A 13,686-nucleotide genomic window follows, 5' to 3' on the forward strand; every position below is an offset into this window, starting at 1 on the left:
GGGATGTCCTAGTCTCTACGGCCAGCTGGCTTCCTGGAAGGCCACAGCCTGTGGATCTTTGCAGTCTTCTTACTACCAGCCCCAACATGCCCTCCAAATATCCCTGCAGATGAGCGCACAGATAGTCCTTCAAGAGCTGGACTCTGGGCTCCCCAAATCCTGCCTCCCATTCAGGGAGCTACATTGCATACAGAAAAGAGGCAGAGAGCAGCATGAGCTCTCTCCAAAAAAAGGGTATCAGCAGGGAGGGAATGGAAGTGAGCCATAGGCAGCTGTGTGGCTGTTTCAAAGGCCTTTTACTTGTTCAACCAAAACCCAAAGTTAAAAGTGACACCAGACCAAAATGTATAATTCAAATGAACACACACTGTTGGCTGCCTCTGGTTTACAGACAGCTTGTGGTTGAGAAGCAGTGGTGCACCCTTGAGCTGGCTGGAAACAGTTCACTTCCGTCAGTATAAAGACTAACTGAAAGAGTACTATTTATAAAAACAGACTTCAATGTAAACTAAAAGTAACCATCAAAACCGTCCACTGCAGTTTGCTGACACCTTTTAACAGTTAGTGAGAGAGACAGGGCTGCATGGCAGCCAGCATTTAGCAGTAATCAACGTGGTGGTTACAGTTTTTGCCCTCCCCTCACATCAACCACTAGCCATTGAAAACCAAGCTTATAAATATTTTGAAGAGATTCTTTTTAAAGGCTATTTAAAGAAATCAAAACACTTTAGTTTTCCACCTAGAAGTCTCTGTAGATGTTTGAGATAATGTATAATAGCAGCACAAACCCTACAGTTAAACTAGGAATACCTAACACAACCAACATGCTTTCCAAAACTTCAATTAAAAAAAATTAAAATATGACAAAATCCCAGGCTTAAGCTATTTTCCACTGAGCTCATTGAGGAACTCACCCTTCTTAGTAGCAGCAATCCTGAAGACAATTAGGATGTGCACTGTGCTGTAAGCATTAGCTTAAACAGTAAAGAAAGGTATTAAAGAAAAAAGTTTTTCTTAAAGATGATTTTGTTCTGTACACACACAGTAAATAGGTCATAGTTACATACATTGGAGCGGCAACTGAGAGAGGGTGGCTGAAAGCCAATGAGAGTCTAAGGTGCCAGCAACAGCTAATCTGCCTCTCTTTTTAACTATAATTTTGTTTTAAGATTTGAAAGAAGGAATGAGAAGATTATTTGGATAATTTTAAAAAACAAAACAAAACAAAAAAATATAGGAATTTGTTTCACAAGTTACCTTTGGAGATTTTTTTTTTTGATAGAAGAAGAGTGAGAATAAGATACTGTTAAAAATAATTTCCTCATACTTTTAAAAATAAGATAAATCAGGTCATTAAAACCACTTTAGCTATCTTAATTGATTAAATGCAACATTAAAATCTAGGATTAATAGTCTGACAGGTGTTAAGTGTGAGTAGTAACTTACTGGTCTGAGGCCATGTCTACACTCCCACTTATGTCGGCAAAATTTATGTCACTCAGGGGTGTGAAAAACACACCTTCCCGAGTGACGTAAGTTTCACCGGCGTAAGTGATAGAGTGAATAGCACCATGTCAGCATGAGAGCTTCTCCCACCAACACAGCTACCACTGCTTGTTGGGGATGGTTTAATTATGTTGACAGGCATGGGGGGCAGGTTGACAGGCCGTTGGAGGAGGCTAGCCCCCGGTCCCTCCCCTTCTGCCCGAAGTCCCGTCCCTCTCCTTCCTCTTCTACCCTCCACCCCTGCAGGAGCCCAGAGCACTCCACTGTAGCCCCCAGTCCCAGCCCTGGATGGTGCAGCCACAGCACCCCCAGGGCCGGGTCGCGCAGTCCAAGTGCCAGGCTGTGCAGTTCGAGTGCCAGATAGGTGGCACGGCCCTGGCCCCAGCCACTCTGAATCCCCGCAGCAGGCAGACCAGCCTGCCCCAGCCCCAGCCCTAGCCAGCCTGGGCCATGGAAGAGCACCAGGGACTGCAGGAGGGAGCTTGGGGGTGAAGAGTGGGCGGAGCCACACCAGGCTGTTTGGGGAGGCATAGCCTCCCCTGGCCTAGGATACCCGCCACCCAGGTCAATGGGAGAGCTCTCTCCCGTTGGCACAGAGCAACTATGCAAGAGATCTTACAGCGGTACAGCTGCACGGTACAGCTGTGCCGCTGTAAGGTCTCTAGTGTAGACATAGCCTTAGACTTTGCAGGAAGACATAACACACAGATAAAGAATGAAAGATAAGCAAGAAAGTTTAACTAGCTCTCTTCTCCTATACTGCCACTGAGCATTTAGAGTGATAAGAATGTTCAGCCAGCTGAGCTATTCAATTGGTTGAACAACTAATATTGAGCAGAAAGTGCTTTCGCACAATGGAATGCTGCCCGTGGCAACCTCTGGTGCTGTGTCTCAGATGTTATCCTTCCGAATCCTCAACTTCTAAAACTAAAGGAAAATGTAACCTCTGATAATGCACCCAATGCTATTTGTTATGGATCATATGCAGAGCCAGATTCTTTGTGAAGTTAACTCTAAATAGTAACTAGTCAGAACATGACAACCAACACATTTGCTAAACAGGAGTATTTTCTCAAAGGTCCAATTCCTCAAATTCTTTCTGAATATTCTCTTCCCCTGCTTCAAACAAGTCAACCCTTTTAAAAAACTTTTCACCAAGCACAGAAGAGTAAATTCAAGTGGCTGCTAAAGCTTGTCTCAGTGTGAAAAGACATTAGTTATATGAAACACTGCTGTGTTTAAACAGCCTGGTTTTCTCCCGAGCTGCATGGTAGCTTCGAAAAGAGGCTGCTAAAGGGGACATAGCTCAACATCCAGAAAAAGAAAGCTCTTATTGAGTTTTCTGGCCACATTTTAGGAATTTTTGTCTGCTTATATTTGCTCATTGATGGATAGGATGGATATGCTGCAGGATGACGTTGTTAATTAGTTCTGAACAGGAAATTACAGTGCATCAGTATTTATTAGTGCTATCAATAATACAACAAAGTGTGCAAGAATACCAGATGCCCATACACTTCAGCCAGATGAAAGCTGTTGGTTTTTGGTCTTAAAGTGTAACATATTTGTAGCATATACCAATGAATGTAAGAACGCTTCTTGGAGGACTGATTTTGTGTGGCATGTTTTGTAGCAGTTAAGTACCACAACATCTATAATCATACTGGATAATCAGTTCATGTAGAATCTTTGTCAGCATCATGGTCATTTTAAATCAAGTCTGAAAAGATTAAAAGAAATAAGTCTTTATGTGATGTCGCTAATAACTATTCTAGATGAATGGATATGAAAGTACATTCAAAGTGGGTTGGAAGTTGGTCTCTATAGGTAAAATTACATAATGGCTGCTCTATTATTAAGGAAGTATCACATTGTTTAAAAACATGTAAAACCCATGGATTCACTACAGAACTGGAATTCAAGAGATCTAAGATAATTTCTTCTACTGATTCACTGTGCACCCTTGGGCAAGCCATTTGAGCTTTGTGGCTCAGTTTCCCTATTTGTAGAAAAATTGGGATGACGTTTACTTGATTGTAAAGCAATTTGAAATATACAGATAAAAAGCACCATGCAAGTGCTTAAATATTTACTAAAATTACACTATTTTAATAAATCATACTTCAAAATTTTTAAGAAGAAACTGTTAAATATATATACACAATGCTTACTGGTAAATGGAGTGGCTACTGTATATACAGTAGTCCATACATGGACTTGGAAATTAGGTCCTCTTATTAGTGTTAAGGGAACGCCAGCTTTGGACATCACATTTATCCACTACTTCTACTACTGGACAGCACCCTGGGAATCTTCAGCCTTCACTAAAAACACACAAAGGAGCATCAGTTTAACATCTTCTGTGAAGACCAGATGAAATGGTATTCTAAACAGATGCGGTCTCTGCCTGAATGTTAGAAATCTCTTCATGTGGAAATTTAGAGACAATCTTCAGAAAGAGTTGTTTAGAAGCTATTTGATTCGAGTCAGGTCACATCACATTACAGCCTGCCATCTTCCACAAGGTGGCATATAAGATTTGATACAGCTCAGTATTTGTTCAAGCACCTCTCTTGGTGATCAGACTACTTGTGAACTATTTCAAGAGATAAGGATTGTGACAGATAAAGCTGATGTAGTCGTTCCTTCAAGGCACCAGAAACTTGAATTTTGTCAGTTTTCATGGAGTCTTCCACCAATGCATTTAAGCACCTGTTTATCTTGAAGCACGTTAGCCTCATTCAAGTAAATGGGAGTGACTACCTCACAAGCCTCAGTGCTTTGCTGGAACAGAACTGGAGAGAGGTCAATGTAATTTAAGGGTCATAAAGCAAAATAAGAGTTTGGTTTGTTTCTATTCATTAGGTTTGATGATATATCTTCTGCTTTTATATAAACTAAAAAGCACTTGTCAAGAGAGTACCACCAAGAAGTCTGAATTTTGTCTCAATTAGCTCATTATACAGAGTTTAATTGAAAACTTCACTGAACTATTCTGTTCTCTATTCAAAGTTCATTAGGTTTTAAAAAGTACAGGAAGTTACACAGCAAGTAGAAGGTAAGAATAACGTATTACAGTATCCTAATTCCATTGCGTCAGACTCTAGTGTATACAAAGATTGATATTAAAAGGCAATGAGTCAAATTCTTATCAAGATTTTGGTATCATACCGGCTTAAAAATGAAAAATTGAGAATTATGAATAAGACTAAAATAAGATTCAGTAAAATCTTTCAGAATATTCAACAGTTAACGACTCACTTCACTGCTGTATATCACCAGAATTTAGTTTTATTTAGATTTACAAATGAAAGTTTTGAAGTGATGGATGGAAACTCTAGACACATATTGATGCTATGGCTACTGCAGCTCTGGTGATTCTTAAAGACTGCTTGTAACTTTAGTCTTATTTTAATATAGCATACACAAACTCATCCACTGGTCTGGCTGGCTGAATGGCCAGCATTTTGAAGGTTAATGTCCATCTAGAAACTACACCAGTTGGATTACCACCAAAAGGAAGCTAGAATTGCCTTTAACTATTATATACTTGACAATGGAAATTGCTGAGAGAAGGTACTTCAGTGATGCAGACAAGGCCAATAGTTTGGAGCACTGTCATATCTGGAAGCTACTACACCATATAAAGGCAATGTTATAGAACAGTTTTATGAGTGATCCCTCTATTATTTGTAGTGTTAACACGGACCCCTGCTTACTCAGCAGACCTCTCTACCATCTGGGTTGCAAGGCCTTCAGGAAATACCTAATACCTAACGATGTTAAAAACGTAGGATTTGGTGTTCCTTAACTTCCATGTTCTTTTAAAACTTGGATTAAGTTCACCTGTTACTTTGGCTGCAACTGAAAGAATTTTCATTGCTTTAAATTTTGTTAAAAAAAACACACAGGCTTAAAAAAACATTAGTTCAAGAAATACCACCTGGACTAATAATGCTTGCAGCTGAGAATAACAGAAGTGCAAATTCAGATGTGAATGACGTAGTGGAAATTTGGTAGAAGCAGCTATATAGCACAGATAATTGATAGATCTTTAAAAAGTTAAGAACATAAGAACAGCCATATTGGGCCAGACCAATGGTCCATCTAGCCCAGTATCCTTTCTTCTGACAGTGGCTGGAGCCAGATTCTTCAGAGGGAATGAACAGAACAGGACAAGTATCAAGTTACCCATCCCCTATCACCTACTCCCAGCTTCTGGCAGTCAAGATCTTAGGGACACCCAGAGCATGGGGTTGCATCCCTATCTTGGCTAATAGCCATTGATGGACCTGTCCTCCATGAATTTATTTAATTCTTTTTTGAACCGAACCCAGTCATACTTTTGGCCTTCATACCACCCCCTGGCAACACGTTTCAAGGGTTGACTGTGTGAAGAAGTACTTCCTTATGTTTGTTTTAAACCTACTGCCTATTAATTTAATTGGGCAAGGGAAGGGGTAACTTCCTTATTCACTTTCTCCACACCACTCATGATTTTATAGATCTCCATCAGATTCTACTTTAGTCTCCTCTTTTCTAAAATGAACAATCCCAGTCTTTTTAACCTCTCTTCATAGGGAAACCGTTCCATATACCTAATAATTTTTGTTGCCCTTCTCTGTACCTGTTCCAATTCCAATATATCTTTTTTGAGATGGGGCAACCAGAACTGCACGCAGTACTCAAGGTGTGTGCGTACCATGGATTTATATAGTGGCTATATATATAACAGCCCATTAAAACTGCTTGGTTTTTATTTTGGTTTTTTTAAGAGCACATGATGGTCCTGATAATAAGCATGATACTTGATGAGATGAAAATATCTCCCCATGCCGAAAGTTTGTCTGAAACAATTTAATCTTAAGTGTTGCAAGAAGTGACACATTCTTAAACTGAGCAATATTTAACACTCTTAGCTATCCATTACTCTCCATCCAGAAGAAACAGTATAATGGATTCAAGTCCCATAATACTACAGATTTTTTAATACACAAATGTGTACCTTGTGCTCAGTTCTATAAACTCAGATAAATCCTTCCAAGACTCCATTTACTATACCATTCATTCAATGCACAACCATTCTGAAGAGGCCTTTCTCCCCTTTCACTTCACCAACATTATTTTTTGCCATTGCTTCCCCTCCCCGAAAGTTCACAAAAGTAACAGGTGGTGCCTAGTCTTTGATACTGGCTTTCATGGGAGAGCCTAGTTCTCTATCAAGGCAGTATTTGTTCAGAAGTCAATAAACTTTTAAATACTTTATTATTGTTGATCTCTGTTTTTGGCTCTCAGATGGACATTCTTAAAATTCTCTAGCATCTAATTTTTGTGTGTTCACAATATGTGGGAGCTGGTTTTCAATTTCCTGATTCTTGCTTTTTATTTTGTTGTAAACCGCTAGTTTGTCCTTGAAAAGCCTTCATTATTTAGTGAAGGAAAACTACTTGAAGATAACAAAAAGCAAAGGTCTGTCCTCTCCACATGTAGAACACTTTTCATTTACTTAGTTTATGTCTACTTTAAGATTTACCATCTGGGGTAAGAAGAGACATCTTCAGTTTTTATTCAGTAGCAACTGTTTATAAGAAATTCTCAGCAACCTTTAAAACACTAACTTTTAAACATGTTACAGTCTTTTTAACATGTTGAGTATACCAGTGTTAAATATTTATGAATGCTACCACTAGATTTTGGATGTTTGATGGTACTGAAACTATTTGTTTCCTATTTGTCTGGGATTTGTGCATTTTTTTAACTGTACAGGAACTAGGTGGACCAGAAGCATAATAGTCTCACTTTTGAATATATTCATGCCTTTCTTTGCAGATAAATAGCTTTTCAGTAATCTAAATATTTGTGACATGCAGTAATGGTTAGGGTACAATCACAATAAAGCATGTAGTTGTTGCTACCTACCCAAGCCATACGAAAGAAGAAGAAGAAAGCATCAAATTTACAGAATAAAAAATTATTCTCCTTCTCTTGCCACATTCAGTATCTCTGTTAAGCTGTTTTTCCTCCACCCCTTCAACAGCTTGATATGCTAACAAGCTGGCCTGTGTTAAACCTGGGACACCATGATTTCATTTCCTGCATTGAAGGCTGGGTCAGGAATTGCAATTCCTATAACAGGGAGTTTCCAGATGTCACCAAGCCAGGATTGTAGATCATGCTGCAAATGGGCACCTAGTGAATTGATTTCACTCAGCTGGCACACAAAGTAACCCATCAACAGCTAGGAAGTGAAGGAGTGGGAATTGGGGAAAAGAGCCAAGGGTGGGGAAAACAATATATTTAAGACCTTCGTAAGTATCTTATTAACCAGAAGTTAACTTGTTTAGTACAAGCTATGAAAAAGAGATTATTATTGGAACCGTCTGTGGTGCTTTGACCAGCCCTTTTTTCTGAAGTATAAATAAATATATACAAACATAATTTAATAATTTTGTATGAGCAAACTACCTGAAGAGGATTTACCAGTTTATTGCTGTTTGTTTTTAATACCATCACATTTGTGGTTTAACAAAAAAAGAAACGCACGGGGGGAGGGGGAAGGAATTATAATAAGTCACTGCAAGAATTACTGTTTTGAAAAAAGATATATAGCTATAGACAAGAGTGTTTTATGTATATGTTTATATTTTATATGTTTTATTTATCTCAGTGTATTAGTAGAAATAGCTCAGCAAAATTTAAGAGCATAGAAAGCAGTAAAAACTCATTGCCTGCAACTGAAGTACTGTCCTTACACTTAATCTTATTTATAGTTTAGTGACTCTGAAACCTGTCTATTACCATATAAAGGGTACTTAAGTTTTCATAATCACTAATACTCTTATAAAAAATAACCCTATTCCGTGCACACTCAAAATCAAAATCTCTCTCTCTTTTTGGGTGTGTACAAGGAGTTACTTGCAGAACGACACCAAAAAGAAACCCACTGCTATGGTACAATTACTGCTATAACAACCACCACAATGCCAATTGAAAGGTATGTTATGTAACAGGTTAAAAACCTGTATATTTTACAGATTCACTCCACAGCAGTGTGTTGCACTAACAAAGGCTCTGTACCTAAAAAAAATTCTGTTTATCTCTTGATTATATCATGCCCACTGAATTGTAATTATGATATAAACTGGTAAATGTTATGCTGAAATTTTTTGTACACATCCAAATTTCAAAATAAAATTATATTTGGATATCCTTAAAAAATCCATTACTAATTATTTTAATTTTTTCTCTTTAATTGAGAAAAATACTGTGTATTAAATATGCAACTGAAGTGATAAATATGCACGTCAATGCATATCAAGCAGAGCTATTTTAGCCACTATATCAGTTTACTTGCTAATAAAAATAAAATGCATTATCCGTAAGTAGTTGCAGACACTTTACCAAAGCCACTGTATGTACAAAAACAGATGTTTTTTAAAAACCATCGCACTTCAGCAATATTTTTCTTATTAAGCTAGACATCCTAATAATTTTTTGCAATATACTTTTCAATGTACTTCATCCCTGCATTAAATTCAAAACCAGTTATTTAATCTCACATTAGTTAATTTAGACTCTGAAAAACAAGTGAGAAACTACATATAATTATGCTTTAACAAAAGATCAAAACTACCTACTATAGTAACAATGGACATTTGTATTAGCACTGTTCTGTTTCAGGCACTCAAATGTTTCTGAACAGCTGTAACCTTTTACAAGAAAGGAGTTACTTGTTACAGTCCGGGTAACATTTTAGTGAAAATAAACTGAACATATGTCAAAGTCTTAAATCTGCATTTGTAATAATTTCTGAAATATCAAATAGTTTCACCTCTAGCCTAAAATTTACTACGGAAAAAATGGTTGGATTTTAAATACATTTTTATGTAAAATACTTTCCATGCTTCCTAAACACAAATAAAACAGATGAACAGTTACAGAAAAAAATGCTACCTTGAAATTGACTAACAGTATCTCCAAGGTACGACTATCGTCTTTATGAAATCGTCTTGAAGCAAAGTGTGATTTGTGAACTGCTCAAACAGCAGCAACACAACAGAAACAAACAAGCTGCTTGGAGCTGCCCTACAATACTGCAGAGACAAGCCTGAATGACAAGCATACGCAGATTGCCTTGAATTGGGCATGTTAGGGGCTGGAACTTTCAGTGTTTGCTCTCCTATAGACAGCTGAGTTTCTCTCCTACTTAACCCTTGGGGGCAAGATCTTAATGGTTACAGCTGGTATGGTGAGGGCTTGATCTCAAAACAAGGTCAGAAAGCCAGGATATGAAGGTGACATGTAATTTCTAGCTTTTTCCTGCTTCTACAGGAGTATTCCACCAAATGCTGCTGTTAGTTACAACTTTCTTTGATCTTTTTGATTTAGGTTAGTAGATTAAAGCCTGTTGGATGGTGTTATTTGATTCTTAGACTTATTTTAAGTTTTAGAGATTCAGCTTTCTAGCACATCAGTTTTATCACTTAAGTTTATATGATCAGTTATTAAATCTGTGTATAATTTCTATGTATTTTGCAGACCAAACTCTTTCTTACCTTTACATTCTAAGGAGAAGTATAAACGGGTGCAACTTGCTCCAAAAACAAGTTGTTTGTTTATTTATTTTTGACAGGAGAATAATTTTTGGAAAACGGGATACCAAAGATAGAACTGGTTATAATATGCTCCTTTCAAAATCACTCTGGTCCTTTCTTATCTCCTGAACCACAACTCTCAAAAAGCCCAACAAATCTGACAAACCATGAAGAACAAGTGTGTTGTTTACAGATCACACAGGAAACTACCGTACCTCACCTTTCCTAAACAAGTAAAATCTAAAATCTCCAACACCTTAAAAAGCAAAGAGTAAAATTCTTCCAGAAAAACTGTAGACGACTAATAATTGAAAAATGTCGTCTCTAAGTGAAAGCAATTGTGGGTGGGGCAGACAGAGATTCTGGTGCGTGTAAGCCATATCAGTGCTTTGCCTTGTGTTGTTTTTAAATTTGTGAAACAGTGTTTTGTTACATGACTATTAAAAAAAAAAAGGATGATCAACAAGCTAAGTTATCAAACTTGGCACTACTATAGTTTTCAGAACTCCATAGGTCTTATTCATAACTATTTTAGCAAAACAGCAGCCACAAGAGTTTTTGAAACCCCCACAATGTAGTCCTGGCTCCCCATTAGGCTTCAACATAGCCAGCTAACATGACTTCCCCATCATTAGACTCTCATCAGACCCGGTCTACACCTAAAACTTCGGTCAACCAAGCTACAATGCTCAGCACTGTGAAAAATTTCACACCCTGCGTCATGTTGACCTAACCCCAACTATCGAGCAGCTAGGTTGATGTAAGAATTCTTTCGTCAAACTAGCTACCCCCTCTGAAAGGTGGGTCACCGACATCAATGGGAAAAAACCCTTTGCCATTGTAGCGTAGACATATCCTCATCGTGCCTGCTTCTATTCCATCTTTGATGCTTAGGAAAAGACTTCCCCATCCAACAGGCTGACCTGCCATCAGCTCTTAAAATTCCTTAACACATTTCTTCCACAAAGTCTTTCAACAACAAATAAATTGGCACATTCTAATGATAGGTTATCAGACCACTTTGAGATCAGAACTTCTGATCATCTTTGTTGCCTAGCGTACAGTGTCGGAATGATGATCTGTCCAATGCAGACATATCTCTTTTGGAGCATGAGCTGTGTCTTCTGTAATTTGGACCATGCTTTGAATGCTGACAGTGCTCAATAAGTTTGTTTATTTTTACTGTTTTGTTTATTTCTTCAAACTTCTTGAAAGCACCTTTCCCAACAGCTCTAGGCACTTTTACCAATATTTAAAATATAAGAGAAGGCAACAAACTCCAAAATACTACTTGCTAACGTAAAATAGTAAAGACAAATTGATATCTTCCCTTATCTATTATGAATGAACGAACCATTGTCTCAGCACTACCAACTAAAGCACAATCGCACTGCCAATTTTTCATTTTAGGAACACAAAAAGAAAATTATTTTATTCAGTAGTGATTCTTTTTGGGGAACCCCCCCAAAACACTTAAAATATTGCCAGAGTACAAAGACTGCACATACAGATTGAAGCACTTGTTAGAAACGACAGCATACTTGATAACCATACAAAATTATCTTTTAAAAAGATTACAAAAAAACCACACATCCATTTCTGAAGTATGACATTTCAAAATGTACAACCTTAAAATGTTTAAGCCAAGGGGATCTGCGTACTACTAACTCTGACTTGGAAGGGTCTTTTTTCACTGAATCAATCTAGATGGGTTATGGGCCACTCCCAACACACAAATCTCTGCTTATGTCCTTCATAAGACTTCTGTTTATTGTCATTAAAGATCATATACCACTTTTATAAAGTCAAGGTGTTCGCCACAATGTTCTGGCTAACAACATAATGCCAACTGCATAAAACCAGCTCTTCAGCTATTTTACAGTTTCATCTGGATACAATATTATTCTACAGTTCCTGTCTTAAACTGTTGTAAATGTTGCTGTACGCTCCCATACAGACGCTGTATTTCACCTCCATGGTGGGTCAAGTGATTCCTTTCCATACATATTTGTTAACTATCTCCCGGAGCGAAGAGAGGCTGAATAGTTGTAAAGCACTTTGATATCTTAGAGGAAAAGCACTACAAAACTCCAGGGTATGACAACCTATTAAACTGCTCCAACACTACATACACTGCTAAAAACAGTGTTACTATATCTTGGCTCATCTACAAATGATAGCCAAATTATTTCCTAAGATGATATTAAAATGAAAGTATAGTACATATTTATGGATTATCATTAATAAGTTTTCTATATACATTAGGTATAAACACTATCATAAATTTGAATTAAAAGCTTTCCAAATCAGTAACTGCCTGAGTATTACTCAGCAGCATCAGTGGTTGCCCGAAGGTACAGGGCAAGGGGCCTAGCCAAGCCCCCTCCTGACAGAAACAGGACCTCACTTTTGCAGCACAGGAGGCCCAAGATCAGCAGCAGCTCCAGCCAGTACTGCCAACCCCAAGCATTTTTTAAAACATCATGGGATTATCTTAAAAATGAGCTTTTTTTCAAAACCTGGGGGTTTATTTATTTCCTTTCTGATACCTGAGCCTTTAGAATACACTCAAGTCATATTTTCAAGTTTTTCTTCTGTGAATGAGGGCTAGAAACTTACTTTAAAAAAAGTAAAGCAGAGATTTTCACAAAATCACATGCTTCCAGCACCTGAAGCTTTAAGAAGAGTACCAACTTTTGCAAAAATTGCAATAATAAAATTACGAGAGTTGGCAACACTAAGAATCTGAGTTATTATTTGGAATTGGTGGACTGGCTGTTGGGAGGGATAAAGTATTGTAAGAGGCCCTTTTCTGCAGGGGTGAAAGTAAGCCGGTACGGTGTACCAGTAAAAAGTGGCCACCAGTACAGTACCAGTGGCCGTGGCAGTGCTTTAGGAAGACCCTGCTTAAAGTGCTGCCATGACAGAGCTTTAATGTCATTGCCCCTTTTGCCCCACTCCCCCCAGCCACTGACGGGGAGGGGGGCCAAAAGGAGCAGCTGCACCAGGGCCGGCGATTTAAAAGGGAACGGGGCTCCGTCCACCTCTGCTGCTACAGCAGCAGTGGCCGGATCCCCAGGCTCTTTAAATCGCCGCTGGAGCCCCGGGCGGTGCGGGCCATGCAGCGTGGAAGGACTGGCTGGGGGACACTGATGGCCCAGCCCCACCCCTGCCAGGGGCTGGAGCTGGCTCCCATACCGGTAAGTCTTTGGCTTTACTTTCACCCCTGCCTCTCTGGCATCTTCACACCTTTGGACTACTGGAAAAATCAGACTATATGCTTTACAAGTGATCGGTTATTCTGTCCTCTTAAGCTTTCAGGGACCAATCCCCTGAACTGCGCAGAGAGAATATCCTAGCAGACTAATGCCTAAGTGGGTCAGGCATTGTGGGATTGAGAATTGTGGGGATCTCCCTTCTCCTCAGGAAATAATAAAATGCTAGGTCTGTCATAAATATAAAGGGAAGGGTAACCACCTTTCTGTATACAGTGTTATAAAATCCCTCCTGGCCAGAGGCAAAACCCTTTCACCGGTAAAGGGTGAAGAAGCTAAGGTAACCTCGCTGGCACCTAACCCAAAATGAC

At 38.6% G+C, this 13,686-nt stretch overlaps 1 protein-coding gene across 25 annotated transcripts in view; it reads right to left on the reverse strand.

Moving 5' to 3' along the window:
• DISP1 (dispatched RND transporter family member 1) overlaps positions 1-13,686 on the reverse strand; it is a 161,392-nt gene that overhangs the window by 46,097 nt on the left and 101,609 nt on the right. For 11 of the 25 annotated variants that reach the window (XM_073338798.2, XM_073338799.2, XM_073338800.2 and 8 more), the window contains one exon: positions 3,678-3,830. The exons of 13 other annotated variants lie outside the window; for them this stretch is intronic. In XM_073338798.2, coding sequence (XP_073194899.2) covers positions 3,678-3,715 — 38 coding nt within the window. In that variant the 5' untranslated portion in view covers positions 3,716-3,830. Of the gene's footprint in view, positions 1-3,677; positions 3,831-9,459; positions 11,640-13,686 lie in introns of those variants that run through there. One more of the 25 variants, XM_073338811.2, reaches the window with a different exon arrangement.

This window comes from Lepidochelys kempii, chromosome 3, assembly GCF_965140285.1.
Source record: "Lepidochelys kempii isolate rLepKem1 chromosome 3, rLepKem1.hap1, whole genome shotgun sequence".
Classification (NCBI taxonomy): Eukaryota; Metazoa; Chordata; order Testudines; family Cheloniidae; genus Lepidochelys; species Lepidochelys kempii.